Raw genomic sequence first — 17,848 nt, forward strand, 5'->3', positions numbered from 1 at the left:
TTTTTTCAAAATGTAGGTTTTTTCTCACAAAACTAATTTTCCAAAGCACAGTTTGTGATAGTGTGCACCTCATTTTTGGAGCTGTTTGTAAATACAGAAAAGCTCTCCTATAAGAATTTTAGTTACTACCTATTGTCAACTGCTTTTGTGGCTCCCTTGGACATATTAATACCAAGAATTGAAATACATTCAATATTGCACCTGAATACGGGAGTTTAACCGGGCTGTTGCTTAAGGATTTGTCATCAGACCTTGGTAAGTGGCAAGGGGGCAGGGATAAATTAAGTAGACAAAGGCCATTGAATATTAAATGCATCCCAGTGAATTGTCTGGTGAAGGGAAGCTTGTGTCAGGGGCTTCCTGGATGATCAGCTTCTCTAAATGTTACAGTCTGTATGTAACTGTGAAGTTTTTCATCACTTCTCAAAGTTCTTCAGCTGTGCAGGAGCTTACCAAAATATGGTAAGATGGACAGAACTGCTGTACAAGTACTGCCAAAATGCAACAGGCCTGTACTTAGTTGGGAGTTGATGCCCTTTGTCATGTCTGTCTCAAAGTATAAGTTTCCTCTGAAAAGCTATTTGTAGCTTTAGTTATTAGTTATGTTAGTTTAGTTAGTTTAGTTATTTTATAAACATGAAAATTTATGTTGTGTTATATCAGGTAGTAGAAACATACTAGGTTTAAGTCAGTGCTTCTCTTAAAGGGAAAAAATTACTCATCTCTTGAGCACTGAAAGTTTTACATCAAAGGTACTGATCTCTCACTGCACGTTAATTTTTTTCATTGCAAAATGTTAATTCTGTTAGAAAAATAGCAGGTGGAAAGATGAAAATTGGAACTTGTCAAATGACCTAGACTTCTAAAAAGCTGACATTTCTGAAAGACCTACTTGATTGTACTTTGAAAATACAAACCCGAGTTTCAGCCTGCACTACAGTAAGTGGCTATGGTCCTTAGGAATGACTGCATCTTTTCCTTGACACATGAGGTGCAATGTATTAGTTTTGAAATTACTTTAAAACATCATACAAATGCCATAAACACTTGAGCTTTGCACATACTTGCAGGTTGTGAGCTCTGCAGGCATCCTTCCCACCCCTGTTCTACTGCTAGGAGAACACTGCTTTTTATTGTGTGCTGAGTCATTTAGGCTACTTGCAGTTACTGAACACCAGCTTATGTTGAATCAAGATCTGGAGGGTTGAACAGTGAGAAGAATCACAAGAGTTTTTTGCCTCTTAAAAGTGAGAGTAGTCTAATGGACTGTTAGAGGTTTCATTTAATATTGCATTAACATTACTGCCATTGAGTGCGATATTGAAGACCAGAATGAGTAGAGTACATTTACATTCACTAAACAGATAGACATGTCATGTGAATTTACTTAATTGCTATTTACTTTTATTAGCCTGGAAGATCATCTCAGATTTTTCATTTTGCATTTATTGCAGCATTAAATTCACAAGCTGTACAAGCCTACAGATTCTGAAACAGCTTTCTAGAGTGCAGTAATGAGACAAAACATTACTAAAATCCTTTAGGTCTGCAGCAGTAGGTGTTGCATTCTGCTTTGTGCACTGCAGCTGGGAGGGAGCTCACCAGCCTCGCTGGGTAGTGCATACGCTATGGAGAGAGGGCTGTATCAGCTCTACAGGTTAACTGAAGCTAAGTGTAATTTCTCTTCTGCTTGGGTGACAAATGCTTTTTAGGGCTGAAGAGATCTGTGGCCTACTTCTGCTTGGAAAGGATTTACATGTGGAAAGGTCCCTTAATTTAAGCACAATTACTGTATGCCAGAGCACCCACTAAACAAACTGCTCTTCTGAACTCCTGAAATCTATTCAAGCAGCTACTGCTTTTAAGCAAAAGAAATCAAAGATCTGTGTCTCACAACCATGGCAGCTTGGGATCCTGGTCTAGTGGTAGCAGTGGTTCAGTGAATGCATTGCAGAATCACGAAGGTGGTAACTGTCATCATGTTGGCCCTGAACTCAAGTAGCAAAATAGGAATCTAAGTGGTTCTTTTTTTCCTTACCATGGACTATGAGGTAAGGGAGAGGCTTGGGGGGTTCTGGCTAAATGTTTCTTTTTGCAGATGGAAATTCTAAATTTGTGAATGATATAATGCAGTTGGAAATTTTTCCGTATGCCCTGGCAGTGGCTCAGAGCCAGTCACTGAAGCTGAAGAGATTTGAACTGCTGTTCAGAACAGTTACTTAACAGCCTAATTCACCCGACATTCCTCCCCTCCCTGCCCCATCATCCCTGTTAGGTCTGTGGTTTGTGAATATGAGAACTGTAAACCAGCAGCTCAGCTATGAGACCCCTGTGATGGGTGGCTCAACCTAAAAGACTTAAAAGGAGTTATGGTAGTTCAACACTTCTTTCAGCAGTGACACCCTAGTTTATCACTGACATCTTCCCAAGAACTGGAATCCTTAATGACTAAACGCCTTCTCACTGCATCTTAATCTGTGATCTGTATCTGCCCTGATTAGCATCTGGACCCCTGTTTTCAAATGCCAGTGAACAAGTCTGTTCTGATTCCTTATTTTCTCAAGGCCTCTGTAAAGCACAGCTGTACATGGTGCAAGCCCGTGGATGTCAGTCTGAATGCATTTGTGCAATATCAGTGATGTGAAACCAGCGTGAAACACTTGGCTGGACAGGGTACTGCATGAAGTGGGCAGCTGAAGTTACTTTCACTGTGAGAGAGAAACTGTTCAACATTTCATACCACTACATGGCTTCCATAAGAACAGACATCTAGACACAAGTATAATTTGGGTGTTCAGTATATTTAAAAGAAAAACCCCAAAACACAACTAACTGCAATATGGGAGGGCTGGTGTCATTTTTAGCTGTTAAGATATGGAACTTGCAGTCATCTGTCAGGTACTGGATATTTAATCTGGTATACTACCAAGACTCACAAGATGAGCTCATGAAATCACTTTACTTGCTTGCTTGTAAGGGAATTATGCCTAAATCTGCAGTGATGGAACCAGGCCAACCCCACAGGAGATCTTTTTGTTCTGATGCCAGGTGGAGCCATGTACCACTTGTCCTTATTATGGTATTTTGTTTCCATTACTTCGAGATTCAGTTAAGGTAGGATACAGATTTTTCAACATGTAGGTTAGAGTGAAATCAGTGAAAAACACTTCCAAGTATTAAGTCTGATTCTTGACCATTTACTATCAAAGCTAGGCAAGCTCAATGTTGTCAGTTCCTTCTAAGATCATCTCTGCACCTGGGTTCAGTTGTGAAATAAATTACGAGGTCAACATACTGCTGCTGGTGAAGGATAACAGACAAGGTTGTCTTAAAATAATCCATTTAATTAACTGCTTCTGAAATAACTGGCCTGCATATTAATGATGTCCCTCTTATTAATTAGGCAGTACTAAAATACTGTTTTGAATAGGCTGCTGTAAGGGAGAAGAGAATTCACTTGTTATTTCAGGAAGGTTTATTTCTGTTTCCTTCACAGTCCTTGCCAGGCTTGAATGGGAGCAGGAGGCTACTGTTGTTTCTGTGTTGAGGTTTGCCACTCTCAATTGGCCTGGACGCTTTTCAGTTGTAATTATGTAGATATGATGAATGCTGAGTGATAGAATGGGACCACTTAACTCTGATAGGTTCCTGAGGCAGCCAGCGCTGATTGAGGGAAGTCATGTTAAGTTGCAGTGGGACAGTTACACAAGGACAGAGTGGCCCCAGCACACAGAGCTGAGAGTGTTCTCAATATTTTGGCATATACTGAATTTAGCACCTCCTTCATTCTAACCCTCTGCCTTTTATTTCAGGTAATAGTCAAAATCACTCTTGTGTTCCAGTGAGGGGAGTGGGTTTATAGCAATTGGAGGGGAGCAATTTTAACTATTTTCTTGCACTTTACTATATGAGTAACCATGTAAGAAAACTGGTAAACTTAAGAATGAGAAAAAAGATAATTGGAGATGCCAGAATATGTTAATAGGAAGATAACCAGAGCAGTAATTGCCAAAGTCAGTAAGTGCCTCCAGTTGCTTTGATGGATCCTCTCTGCTCATCCAAGTAATTGCAGAGGAACTGGAGATGCTTTAGACTCCTAACATTGCTCATTGAGAGAGCTGTAACATGAGCATTTCGTACAGTGCAGCATCTTAGCTCTGATGAGCAAAGACTGAAAACAAAAAAGGTTACTGCTGTAGTAAGCACCTTTGCAGAACTGTTTCAGCAAAGCATTATGTTTCTTTAAATGGGATTCAGGGATGATTTCTGAGTGTGACCAAGTCCAAGTACTGGAGGAAAACCAATCACGAGTGTACTGCTCAAGAGAGGATGCTACTATTAATAGTTCAGCTAGCCACAGGCATGTAAACCGTGTATGCTTCTGAGGCAGCCCCTGGGAAAAAGCTTTTCTGAGAATGTATACACCATGAAAAACTGTTCTAAACTTGCTGCAAAAATACAGGTTGGTAGCCTGAGCCCACTGTAGATATTTTTTAGAGAACTTCCACTGAAGGGTTAGTTATCCACTGGTATTAGTTGTTTAAAAGTAATTTTGGAAAGATTAATGACACATTAGTAAACTTGTACAACTTTGTATTGAAAATCAGTCTGCATGAACAGGTCACCTAATTCCTTGAAAATTACTTCTTTAGGTTTAGGAATGCATAGACTGCATCATCACTGCTCATCACAAAAGTCAAATGACTGAAGACAATGACTCAACTTCTTCAACAAAAAGGACGTACACATGCCCTTTTACTAGCACAGATTAGTTTTTTGCTAGAGGAGAAAAACATGCACTGTATATGTAGCATTGCTGTTCTTATTACAGCTTGACAGCCTTGCCATGGATCGTTTGTCAACAGTTTGAAGACAGCAGTTAAGCCTGTCCACAACAGTGCAACAGGAGACCAGCCTTCAGCTGATGAACAGCACCTTAACTCTACCACGTTCAGCCCAGGTCAGATGGTCTACAGTCTTAGCATGAATGAAAGCTCATCAAAACTACTTTTTAACATCTGTAACATGCATGTGATGGATTTTAAACAAATATAACCGCAGCCTCAGGTAGGGAGAGATGAAAAGCCCACATGATATAACTATATTTTCACATTTGGGGATCAGAGGGAGATTATGACATCTCAGGTGAATTTGTGTACAAGGGTTCCACCACCCTCTCTCAACCATTCCATGCTGGCAAGCTTTTACTTACTGCAAAGAGGCTACAAAACTATGAAACAATCTTTAAAAAGGTAGTTTCAGAAAGCTTTATTGAATACTTATTGATTTGTTTCAGCATCAGTAAATTACATTTTGTGTTAGCCCGCTTTACACTTTCAAATCGGTTCTGGCTGACATTACAGGAACTCTGTACTGCCACCTCAGGGAACAAGTACAGTTTGTAAGCACTTCTAGTGGTGTTGGAGTGTGACTGTGACAGGCCTGAAGACATGGTTGCTTTGTCACATGACACCACAGGTAAAGAAAACAAATCTCTTAAAATGCTGTCATGTTGGTTAACCATATGGCTGGTCCAAAGGCTCTTCCCTTCTGCTACATTGACCAAAAAAAGACAGATGCCTCCCTTTGTTGTCATACTCTTGCTCATCCCACACCCAGGCTTGTAGCAATTCTGGTGGTAATTAAGAAATCTGTTTATTATAGAAGTGAGACAGATTCACTTGATAGAGACTATCACAACTTTGTGCAGATAATACTGCATAAGTGAGAAAATAATTCTATACGGGATTCTGAAGTCCAACATTAATATTTAAAGTACATTTTCATATTAATTGCCTATGAACTTTGTATGTCTACCTTGTGCAATTAACTTTCCTGTAGCCTTATTTGTTAAATCCACGGTGGCAAATGCGAGATTTTTTCCTTGCTTCAAAATCTGAGCTGTAATCAGTATCTCTTCTCCAATCTTAGCAGCGGAAGTGTATCTTCAAGGAAGGAAAAAAGGAACAGGTAAGAGACTGTACAGAGGATAAATCCAAGAATATTCCTGCATTTTATATTATCATGAAGGAATTAGCAGAAGTGGGTAATAAAGACACATCTCTGCCTGCCTGCCTACTTGCAAACCCCACTTAATGGATTCGAGCTCCTCTAACTACTGGCAGTGGTAAGTAAGTGTAAGAGTTCTTTGAGAAAATGGAGGCTAGAAAGAAACTCATTGGCTTGGTTCTGAGGAAAAGTCAGTTTTGGAACCAGAAACAATGAGGTATCCAAGACTTCAGTTAAAAATTCAGCTCCAAGTCCTATTCCAACCACTGCTGGCTTCCTACAGCCTTACTAAACTAGTCTGGCTGCTTCAGCTGCAAAATATCACTGTTACAAAGGCTCCAGAAGGTCATTTCTGTATGGAACTGTAAGCATAGGTTAACTGTTCCCATACCCTGGTTAGAGGAAATTCATGGAAATCTGGACAGCCCTCAAATGTTGCTTCCATTCACTAGACAGCTCTTTGTTTTTATTTACGCGGGCAGGAGGGTGTGCTTTTAAGACATGCTCTTTAGGGAACAGGGAGAAATTTCTGCACAAAGAATTCCCCTGGAAAGAGTTAGGAGGAACATGATCCAACAATGACCTGAGGTAAGGGAACACTATTCAAATGTTAGAGCTGCAGAGGAAAATGAAGAATTGCTGGATGTTAATCTTGTTGAGATAAATTTTATAAATCAGTCCATTTTTATACATGACGCCATGTCACAAGAATGTCAGTCATGCCTAATGCTGATGTAGCACCAGCTCCATTGCTTGACAAGGGCAGGATTTCAGCCTTGTCTCATTTCCAGAAGCTGCTGCTGATCCTCTTGTGGTTACCAAAAAAAATTTCTGTTTCTCTCTGTTCTTTCCATTACTGAAATAGCTTCCTCATGACAACTTTTTAAAAAGCTCCTTCCCAAAAAGGAAAAAAGTTCTTGTAACAATATTTGATATCCAATCTCACTTGTTCAATGAATGCAGTAGTCCAAGTTAAAAAAGCTATTAATATTGCTTCATGTAACAGTGCCTGAAGGTAATTCTGGATCACCTCCAGAGACATCACTTTCTTCAGATTTCAGCCCTTATGTAATTGGGTGGACATAACTGGTAGTGTCAATAATTCAGATGTTGGCCTCTTGTTATACTACTTCAGGAAAAAACGCATAATGACAGGAGAATTTTAGGTTTTAATTTCCAGTAAGATCCTAGTCATCACAGTGGTAGTATGAAGTTTAAATAGATCCTTAGTGCCATCTGCCCAGGAGAGAACTCAGAAGGTGCTGGGAGAGAAAGGAGGGAACCTGGTAATGATACAGGCCACTCCCCACACACTTTTAAAAGCTTTTGTTTTTTGTTTGGTTTTTTTTTTTAAAGGCAGTTTTGATGCAGGGTTACTTTTCTAAGATTTTTAATGCTCTGTGTTAGTTATTCCAAGTAGGATTACTTTAGTTGCAATTGGTCATAATCTCTTCATTAAAAGTAATGAAGCAAAGCTGACAAGCTACAATAGCATGATCAAAGAAAGTTTCAGAACAACTGTTTTTTTAAGACACTCTGGTTTATAGAATGCTACTAAAAAAGAATGTATAGAAAGCTGCTTACCCTAGAGCTTTGGTTTTGAGGAGATATTAACATACCTGCACAAGCAAAAACTGAAACCAATTTCTTAAGAGTAAAAATAACCACGTATCAACATCCCTTTATATTCTATGAAGGAATGGGCACTGTCTTGTAAACACATGTAAAGAAATCCTAAGAAGGTCCAACTCAAAATTTGAAACTAAATGGCTGTCTCCAAAAACATAGATGTGACCCCTTTAATTTATCAAAACAAGACTTCTGAAACCAAAGAAAACACCCACTTCTAGTGAGTGCCACAGCACAGAGAAGATGTACAATGGAGTCAATAGGGGAAGAAAAGTTACTACGTTTTGGTGTCTACAGTGGATGATACCTACGTGATGTTCATGTCCACACTGACCCCAGGCTGTGCTCTTTCTGTGTAGAGCAATGCTGCTGTTGACACCACATCCACAAGGGTGGCTGTCAAACCTCCGTGTAATGTGCCACCTCTGTTTGTATGCTCCTCCTCTACTTTCATTTCACAAACAACTTTTCCAGGAGCTGCAGATTGAAGTTTCATCTGTATAACCAAAAAAGGAATAAAAAGTTTAGTCACAGTAGTACCAACACCTAATATTGTCCTCAATCAAACGGAAAGTAAATTTTTTCTGACTCTGGAGTCATGAGACGAATTAAAAGATGGAAAATACAGTAATTCAACTGTCCCATTAGGTATTTCCATAAATTTTGAGCAGAAAGACTGTTGCCTTAGAAAAATCTGTACTTCTAATGCAGACAGATATTTAAACTGACAGCTTAACAGAACTTCAATATGTGCTATGCTGTCAGGAACTCCTTTGGAGGAAACTGTCTTCAGTTTTCCATTTACTTTAATCTGTGAGTGAAAGACCAGATTAGAGGGAGCACAAAACTGCTCCAAGTTTCTGTGTGTACCACAGTTGTGAAGGCGTATTTGTTAGCTCACAAAATGGAAATGAGACCACCAGTAATTCATTAATCATTATATTAGAGCAACCTCAATTAAAAAATCAGTATTTTGAAATGAGCACTGGAAATACTAATCAGATTGGCCTCCGTGATTGTAAATTCATATTCACCCGTAGAAGTACCCAAAGCTGTATCACACTGTTACAGCATCATTATTTGCATATACAGTTTTATTCCAGCCCACAGGCGGTAAATCCAGAATTACAGCTCACCTATGATACCATGTTTCCCCCTATAACCAACACAAGAAGCTAGAATTTTGAGACCAAGAAGTTACTGCAATTCAGTATTTTAAAATCTCTATTTAAATTTCTTCAGTTAGTAGCACTATATTCAAAATCTGAAAGCAGATGCAAAACTGGGATAAGTTCCACATATATTTACATGTATAACCAGGACTTTGAACTGCCTTTAGACTATTAAAAGTGAAATGTGGACATACTTATTTAATTTATTCCTACCAAATTTCAGGTTTTTTACAAAGGCTTTTTTAAACTTGAATCTTTCCATTCTGTTACTAGCTGAGTTGATTTAAAACTTTTTTTGATCTTAAAAGGTATTAAGGTTGAAATATTTAAAGTTTCATTGTTCCTTGTTTATAATGCAATGTAAGAGCTGAGTTTCACCCTTTCTGATAAACCAAAGTTTATCCACATTTTGCAGACAAATGATACTAAGATCAATGATAATGCAGTACAGTCTTCTAATGGAAAAAACCTGGTATTAAACAGAGAAGAAATTACTGAGGCAATGTCCTAATATATAAATAGCACCTGTATCAATGAAAACCCCAAGTCCTAAATCATGCATGCTGCACTGCACTGGAGGCCTAAGTTTCTGGCAGAATTTCTAAGGAGAACTTTACTGATGCTCAACACTGGGAGCAGATGGCTTCCACTCCTGTCAGGGACTGGTGCTGCAACCCACCAGCACGGTGAGGAAAGCATCTGGTCCCATTTGTCATTGCTCTGATCTGGCACTACATGCCTGCTCTCCTTGACAAAAATAGTTCAGTACTTGAACACTTGCAGGACGTACTCAGCTAGAGCTGCTGGTCTGTGCTTCTCCCAGCCCCGCTGTGCTTGTCCTCCCACGCGTCTGCCTCGGGGAACAGCACACTGCTTCAGCTTCCAGGCCTCAAACACGCAGTCATTAAACCCTGCGTAGATACCACGCTGGAGTTAAACCAGAAACTATGTCTGACGCTGGAGGTGAAAGGCTCCAGACTAAAATGTGTCTTCTCCGGAATAAGAAAAACCTTGAGTCATCTAGTTATGGTAAGAGAGATTTCAGGTATGTCCCAGAAAAGCAGCAGTTACTTTTCATTCAAACACAACTGTACTTTTATTGTTATTATCATTAGATTCCTAGCATCCTTATTCTAGAAGGTTGCAGGAAAAATCGGAAAGTATTCCAGAGCAAGACTGGAAGCCTGTCTCCCAAGGCTCACTTCCAGCCAGCTACCTTTACAAGCTGAAATGCTAATATTTGCTCACCACTTATCAGGATTTAAAAGGAGCGTACAGTTATCACCGTGAAGTGGTGACTAACAACTAAATGGACCCTATAAATATATAAACTATCTTCTTAAAGCTTTATACATTTTTTAAAATTTTTATACTCGCCAACATGTCTTGGAAAAACATGACTGTAAAAATTACTTTGCAAACAGTTGATTTCTATTGAATGTATCAGATCATGGAGCTGTCAACCTAAGCACTGCTTCCATTATAACACTGCTCCTCCACAATGCAAAGCATATGAATTTTTACATGACTAATTTTCTTAGATATATTTATTCCATCAATCCAGGTCACAGTTACACAACCAAACAAAAATTAAAGGGAAAATTTAATGAGAACACTGAAACTACTTCATAAGAGCTTTCCTACACAGCAGCTATGCTACTGCATACTACACAATTTAAAGTAAATGAACAGTAGCTTCAGTTTCTTTTTGGAGCATAATGTAGCACGACAGTGCAGCAGTACCAGTCAATTAAATTTCTTTACACCAGAAGGTGCAGCGTAAGGCCTTGAGTAGAAATTCAGAGAGCACTGGGGTGTGTGCTGTGCTTTCAGTCTGACTTCAGGCTCAGGTCCGAGTTGCCATAGCGAGGTATCTTCCTAATTGTAAACAGGGACGAGTATATTTCACAATTTCACGGTCCTGGAAGTTAGTGGCTTCGCACGTACTGCGAAGGAAAGAATGTGACCTGCTGAATGACCCCTGAAGGTTACACAGTACAGGCACCTTCAGAGAGCTGCTGGAGTGTTTAACGAGAGTTACCGAATAACAGTTGAGTTATTATTGTTATTATAACAATTGTGTTTTCTACTCCGTGTTAGCAGCACGGCCACACGCCACGGTGCCGAGGCCTGGAATGCGGGGAGACACCTGCACCGCCGGGCTCGGGCCGCGCTCTGCAGCCCCGCGGACTGCCCCCTGCTCCCGGTTCAGCCCCTCATTCCGGGAGGGCACAGAAGGCCGTATAAACCCGCTGTCCCGGCGGGGCCGCGCTCCCGGAGCCCTGCCCTCCAAGTGCCCGTACCTTGCGGAGCACCCGGTCGAAGCCCTGCGACTCCAGCATGTACTTCACGGCCTCCTTCAGGCTCTCCATGGTGAGCCCCATGCTGCCGCCGCGCTGACCGCTGCCCGCCCGCCGCGCCCGCCGCGCCCGCCGCGCCCGCCGCGCCCGCCGCGCCCGCCGCGCCCGCCGCGCCCGCCGCGCCCCGGAACGGCAACCCCGGCGGGCGGTGCCTCCCATCGCCTTCCGCCGCAGCCATGGAGGAGGCGGCCGAGCCGGTGCCGAGCCCGCCGCCCGCGGAGCTCAAGCGGGAGCAGGGGGATGGGGATGAGGATGAGGAGGCACTACAGGTCGCCAAGCGGGGGAAGGTGCTGTGCTCCGAGTTCGCCGCCATCACCAGTAGCGACCCGGCCGTGGCGCGCCGCTTCTTGGCCAGCAGCGACTGGCACATGGAGGTACGGCCGGGGCCGCCGGGGCCGCGGGGCTGCCCGGCGGCGGCCCCTCCCTGCCAGCCGGCCCTGTGTTTCAGAGAGCGCTGAACGCCTATTTCGACCCGCCGCGGGACACGGAGGCGGCGGCGGGCGGGGCGGCCCCGGCCTGCGCGGACAGCGGCAGCTGGTAGGTGACAGGGCCGGGGGGATGTGGCAGGAGGAGGGGGACGGGGACAGGTTCCCCTCGGCGGGAAGGCGCTGGGGCTCCCACAGCCGGGGAGAGCCATCGCTGGGCCGAGGTGTGACTCGGGGAGCATCGCACCTCGGCTTACGTGTAGCGAGGCAGGTGGTTCCCGTTCCTTTTCTGCACCCTTTCCCGACGTTTCTCTGCCTTGGAGAGGCTGTCGGGCTTTTGGGCTGCATTTTCCCGCTGTGGATCCTCTGGACTGGTGGATTGTGAGCCATTTGGAGAAGGCACAGGCACATTTTCTTCTCATTGCCTTGTGTTGTGCAGCAATGCGTATGCAGATTTTACACACATTTATGTGTGTATAAATTATGCATATTTGTATTATACCGGATGTATGCATATTTTTATTTCTATAGATAAAATTGGCATGTACACACACACAAATCCTATTAAATGTACCTGTGAAAGTTAAGATGTAAGATCTGTGTCTTACACAAAAACATCAGTGTGTTATCAACATTGTTCTGACCAGGTTTGTTTGGCAAGGTTTTGGTAGTGAGGGGCTACAGGGGTGGCTCCTATGAGAAGCTGCCAGAAGCTTCCTCTGTGTCTGACAGAGCCAAGGTCAGCCGGCTCAAGGCAGACCCACTGTGGAACAATGCTGTGCCCATCAGCGATGGTGGTGGCACCTCTGGGATAATGTAGTTAAGGTTAAAAAGTTGCTGCACAACAGCATCTGCAGCAGAAGAGAGAACTGAAAACAGCTCTGCAGACACCAGGGATCAGTGAAGAAGGAGGGGCAGGAGGTGGTCCAGATGCAGGAGCAGAGATTCCCTTGCAGCCCAGAGAGGACTCTAAACTGCTGCAGGTGGGTGCCTGAAGAAGGCTGATCCAATGGGAAGCCCACTCTGGAGCAGGCTCCTGGTAGGACCTGTGGGCACATGGACAGAGGAGCCCATGTTGCAGAAAGTTTGCTGGCAGGACTTGTGACCCCATGGGGTATCCACTCCGAAGCAGCCTGTTCCTGAAGTACACGGAAAGAGTGGGATTGTGGGGGAACAGTTGAACTACTCAAGTGCTTTGGATTACGTTGGTTACCATCTGATTAATTTACATCAGAATGGTAAATGTTATCTTGCCTCTATAAGGAGGAGTAAAAATGACTTACTTCACCTGTGCACCACAGCTGTGTATGACTGGGATCTGTATGTTTTAGTTACTGCGCTTCTAAGTGATGTTGAGATCAATACATGCTTTAAAAGAGAAGTAAGGTAATCACAGATAGATTAGTATTATGCATGTTAACAAACAAATACGCTCTCTCTTTAGCATTGATCTCACTGCAGATGAAACTACAAGTCATGCCAGTGTCAATAGTGAAAACTCGCTCCAAAAAGATGACAGCAACTTCTCGCTGATCACCTGGAATATTGATGGGCTGGATCTAGGAAATCTGAAAGATCGAGCTAGAGGAGTCTGTACATATCTGGCATTGTAAGTACAGCCTTTTCTTTGTATTATCTTGTACCTGGATTCAACAGAAAAGAAAAAGCTTGATTTAAGTATATACAAATCTTCATGTCCCAATTATTTCAGTGTTAGATCAATCACCGTATAAATCCTAAAGAGCTGAGAGTTGTTACACTGACTGTAAGAGGTGTGAGCATGTGCTGCATCCCAGAGGTTAAATATTTTGAGATGGCTACTTTAAAAGTTTAATAATGAGCAATATTGTTCAAGTTGCAATCGTGCATCACGAACATAGTTCATAATTGCATCCTGTACATGAGAATCTTTTGGAGAACATGTCCCAAATCTACTTTGCAGCTGCTTGAGTTGAATTCCTCATGTTTGTGAAACCTGCAAGGTCATGGTACAAGGAAGTCATACATTTTATTACTGCATGTTCATAATAACAGTTGTTTCCTCCTTTTTAATAATCGTGGTATCTATGTGCTGCTAAATACAATGCAGATAGCTTTTTCTTTTGTAAAGAACAGATTCTTAAAAAACCTAGGAAAATGAGGGCAAGGTGCACCTGAAGTCCCTGACTTTGTTCCATTTGGCCTCAGAGTTGCAGTACTACTTCTCAGTAATTAATTGAAACTTTTCTTGCCTTGGTGATTTCAGATACAGTCCGGATGTCGTGTTTTTACAGGAGGTCATCCCACCACATCTCCCTCTCCTCCAGATGAAAGCAGGCAATTACACTATTATTCCAGGTAAGAAAAAGCCCTCAGGTGCTGAAGACAAAAACCAGAAAATAAAGTTTGGGTTTATTCTGTCTCTCTTGCCAAGACCTCCAACCATTTTAAAGAGTAAAGTAAGGAAGGAAGCACTCGATGTTTCTGTGTTTTGGTATCAGCATATATCTTAATGCAAATTAGGCATGTGAAAAGCTTGCTTTTCTGGCGTTTTCCTACGTATTTTTTTTTCTGCGTTTTGAAAGATTGGTAGCAAGGGTAGTCAGAAAGTACCATAGATAAGTAATTTTTTAAGTATTTGCATTTTAAAAGTTGAAAAATCCAGACCATTATTATGCGACTTTTCACTAATGACTTAAAAATCAACATATTCTCACAGGTTGTGGTAAAAAGGTCTCTTTCAGAACCTTAACTGCTTTATGGCAGTTCTGCTGTGGCACAGCAGAGGATGTCCTCAAACATTTCTTTGCTTGGTCTTCTCTAGGTAACATAGACGGGTATTTCACTGCCATAATGTTAAAGAAATCGAGAGTGAAGCTACTGAAACATGAGATAATACCTTTTCCAACAACTACCATGAAGAGGAACCTTTTGGTTGTGCATGTGAGTGAGTCAGGATGTGCTAAGCAGCTTCTGCCGTCCAGACAAAAAATCCCAGGAAAGGCTGAACTGGCTTTTTCTCTATGATAGTCTCAAAGGGAAACTCCCAATTGCACTCGAAACTGGCAAATCTTTTATGTGTGTTACCTACTATCCTTTGTTTTCAGGCCTCATAACCTCTGAAAACAAAACTAAGTCTATCATCCTTCTGTAAGCCCCTTTTCTTCAATGTAAAACTAATATTAACTAGAGCTCTGTCGTTCAGTCATTTGCTTTGTGATGAAATGTCTTTGAGCTTATCATCATGATGTGGATAGTAACACTGCCTCTTTGTTTCACACATAGGTGAGCATATCTGGTATTGAACTTTGCCTTATGACCTCTCATCTGGAGAGCACTAAAAATCACTCCAAGGAACGTATAAAGCAGCTGCAGATAGTGCTAAATGAAATGCAGAAGGTGTCTGAGACAACCACGGTTATATTTGGAGGGGATACAAACCTCAGAGACAGCGAGGTAAATAGAAATAAGCAACTTTGTTATTTAGAGAAGGTATTTTGACAAAACCTTCTCATGCTTTTCAGTTGTCTTTATGAGAAATAACCTGCTTAGGCAGAACAGAGATATTTAACACTTTTTCTTAAAATGTGGGACTGTGACTAAGTAGAAGTAAGCATTGTTATGGCCGAGTTGATTTATATAGAGTCCCCTTCCCAATAACTAAATGCTTTAATAACAATATTTGTATCTAAGCAGATGCAGGCAGATTTGATGGAAGGTGTAACTTCAAAAACATCTTCTCATTTTGAGAACCTGGTCTTTACTTGTTCAACTCTCCAATTCTCAGAGCTTGTAGAATCAATGAGGGAAGAGGGTGCTCTGGAGAAATAGATATCAATCCCTGGTAATCAAGACGCTCAAAATTAGAAGTAGTTTTTGGCTTCTGGTACGAAAAGAGAAATTTGTGCATTATTACTAGAAGGTCTGAGTTTCACCTCTCCCTATCTTGTAATTCCACTGCAGTGAACTAGAATGCCATTGGTTTAGGAAACATGGTGTTGGCCCCTACGCATCAGCATTTCAGAACTGAACATTTATTTTGGAACATGTTTTGGATTTACAAAGTGCTACAGGAAATGGTCATGCTTTAGAGTATATGGAGAAATACCATAGTTTAGAAACATCTCCACGATCTTTGATTTTTAACAACTTACGTTTTGCAGAAAAAAATCCAATGCTGTGACAACTCAGTTCTATTTTTTGAAGGTAGAATTTCTGAATTCACTATCTTGTGGAATTTTTTTCCTCCTTCTACCTTCAGGTTACTAAACTTGGTAATCTACCTGACAACATTAAGGATGTCTGGGAGTTTTTGGGTAAACCTCAGCACTGCCGCTACACTTGGGACACCCAGTCCAACGACAACCTGAATGCAGCCTACAAGTGCAAGATGAGGTTTGACCGTGTTTACTTTCGGCCTGCATTGGAAGAGGGACATTTCATTCCACGAAGCATGGACTTAATTGGTTTGGAAAAACTAGAATGTGGCAGATTTCCTAGCGATCACTGGGGCATTCTGTGTAATTTTGATGTTATATTATAAAAAAGCAAAGAAAAGACTTTCATCATTAGTTTTTTGGTAATTCTTGTTTTTTCAAAATTTTACTCTTTCAGTTTAAGATCGGGCCTAGTTAAATTTTAAACCCTAATATATTCTTTGTTCTTGGCTTTTGCAGGAATGACTTAATTTCAAGCCAGGTTTCCCTTTTCCTTTTGTATGCATCTTTTCTTGAATCACGTTTTATAGTCTTTATTTTTAAAAATATCCACAAAATCAAACAAATTCTAGTTTTAAAATGGCAGGAAAAACCTGTAAATACAATTCATAAACATACTCAGTGACTTAAAAAACACTTTGATTTTGGCATGTACTATGATCTCATAATAAAGGCTGCTTTTTTTAAAAGACTACTTTTATTGTGCCTTCATTGTTTATTTTATAACCATTCCCATCATCCTTTACAACCTTGTGTTTTGTAGGGTGTTTTCTATTAGGTTCTGAAGTTTGTATTGAATGTACACGCCCCTTCAGGCAAGACAATAAAGAAGCTGAGGAAAGAATGACTAGATTGTCACAAAATAAGGATTTCTTAAGTAGAAACTAAACTACTATTGAACAGATTTAGGAACAATATGCCTTCTATTTGGCAAGAAAAGTATGTAGGAGATGCATGGAAGTTATTCCCTTACTTTGTGTTTATTAGCCTGGATATGAGGTGCAGATTAAGATGTGTTGTGTTTCATTGAGCTCCTAGAAGCTCTTATAAGCTGCTGGGCAAAGTCTGAGCAGATCAAGGCCTTGCTGACTTCACAGAACATCAACCACACCTTCCTACTCTAAGAACTGTGTAATCTATCTCGTAGAAGCTGTTGATTTGTAGATGTGCAATGCTGATTTATAAGGGGAAGCCTCCTAACTTTCTGATGTGAAGTTCAGTGCACAGGCATGGAGAAGAAGGGCAGATAACCTGTCAGTGATGTGAAGTGAACAGAGTATGACATCCTAAATTGTTTTCCTTCTTTTTGTTGTTGTCGTTTGTCTTTGGTCTTGAGCTCAAAGGTTACAAAGAGCTTGTACTTTGCTGCACTACTGTGGTGGTTGGTTCCGCCTCCTAGCCAGGCTGCCAGCCAGCCACTATCTCAGTCCCCTTCCCCAGTGAGGTGGGAGGAGGGAATCAGAGAAAAAAAGAAACAGATCTCATGGGTTGAGATAAAGACACTTCCCAATTACTCTCACGTGCAAAATATACTTGGTTTGGGGAACTTAATTTGTTTTGGAAACACGTGCAAGGAATGAAGTTCCAGGAAGTTCAACTGGAACATGAACAAGAACTTCTTTACTGTGCAGGTGGTCGAGCACTGGATCAACATGCAGAGGGGAGTGGAGTTTCCCCTCCCTGGGCATATTCAAAAGCCTTCTGGACACTCTCTTTACTGATGTGCTCTAGTGGACTGACTGTGCTTGAGCTAAGAGGTTGGGCTAAATGGCTGCTGCTGCTGTTCAGTTCCAGCCTTACCTTTATCACATTCTGAGGCAGTAATTTACAGCCAAAGTGTTTGACCACTCTCCCAGTAAAGATATCCATCCTGATGTCCAGTCTAAACCTCTCCTGAGCAAGTTAACGAGCTCTTCCTCTTTTCGCAGGAGCAGGGAGGCCTGAGGTAGGTGTGGTTTTCCTTTCATTCAGCAGGCCGCCCAGGTGACCTTACTAAACAAGCAAATAAACCTCAGGATGTTAATTCTTCTCCACGGAAATCAGCTGCAGAAGTGTCC

General features: G+C 41.6%; 2 protein-coding genes across 2 annotated transcripts; one reads left to right on the forward strand and one right to left on the reverse strand.

The window, feature by feature from the left end:
• Positions 1-5,253: 5,253 nt before the first annotated feature.
• ACOT13 (acyl-CoA thioesterase 13) lies at positions 5,254-11,306 on the reverse strand. Its single transcript, XM_014875140.2, has 3 exons — positions 11,114-11,306; positions 7,950-8,134; positions 5,254-5,945 (listed from the first exon to the last, which is right to left on the reverse strand). The coding sequence occupies exons 1-3, from the start codon at positions 11,192-11,194 to the stop codon at positions 5,789-5,791; spliced, it is 423 nt and encodes a 140-aa protein (XP_014730626.2). The 5' UTR covers positions 11,195-11,306; the 3' UTR covers positions 5,254-5,788.
• Positions 11,307-11,322: 16 nt separating this feature from the next.
• On the forward strand, positions 11,323-16,485 carry TDP2 (tyrosyl-DNA phosphodiesterase 2). The gene is made up of 7 exons (XM_014875141.2): positions 11,323-11,544; positions 11,619-11,707; positions 13,040-13,204; positions 13,841-13,932; positions 14,399-14,517; positions 14,860-15,030; positions 15,836-16,485. The coding sequence occupies exons 1-7, from the start codon at positions 11,347-11,349 to the stop codon at positions 16,115-16,117; spliced, it is 1,116 nt and encodes a 371-aa protein (XP_014730627.2). The 5' UTR covers positions 11,323-11,346; the 3' UTR covers positions 16,118-16,485.
• Positions 16,486-17,848: the final 1,363 nt, after the last annotated feature.

This window comes from Sturnus vulgaris, chromosome 1 (assembly GCF_052056855.1).
Source record: "Sturnus vulgaris isolate bStuVul1 chromosome 1, bStuVul1.hap1, whole genome shotgun sequence".
Taxonomy (NCBI): Eukaryota; Metazoa; Chordata; class Aves; order Passeriformes; family Sturnidae; genus Sturnus; species Sturnus vulgaris.

Bases quoted from the DNA above. Each gene is read 5' to 3' on its own strand.
- TDP2 (XM_014875141.2), top strand. From the start codon at position 11,347: ATGGAGGAGGCGGCCGAGCCGGTGCCGAGCCCGCCGCCCGCGGAGCTC. The intron at 11,708-13,039 runs GTAGGTGACAGG...CTCTCTCTTTAG, and splicing joins TGCGCGGACAGCGGCAGCTG to CATTGATCTCACTGCAGATG. The intron at 13,933-14,398 runs GTAAGAAAAAGC...GGTCTTCTCTAG, and splicing joins CAATTACACTATTATTCCAG to GTAACATAGACGGGTATTTC.
- ACOT13 (XM_014875140.2), bottom strand. From the start codon at position 11,194: ATGGGGCTCACCATGGAGAGCCTGAAGGAGGCCGTGAAGTACATGCTG. The intron at 8,135-11,113 runs GTACGGGCACTT...TTGGTTATACAG, and splicing joins TCGACCGGGTGCTCCGCAAG to ATGAAACTTCAATCTGCAGC. The intron at 5,946-7,949 runs GTAGGTATCATC...CCTTCCTTGAAG, and splicing joins AGTGTGGACATGAACATCAC to ATACACTTCCGCTGCTAAGA.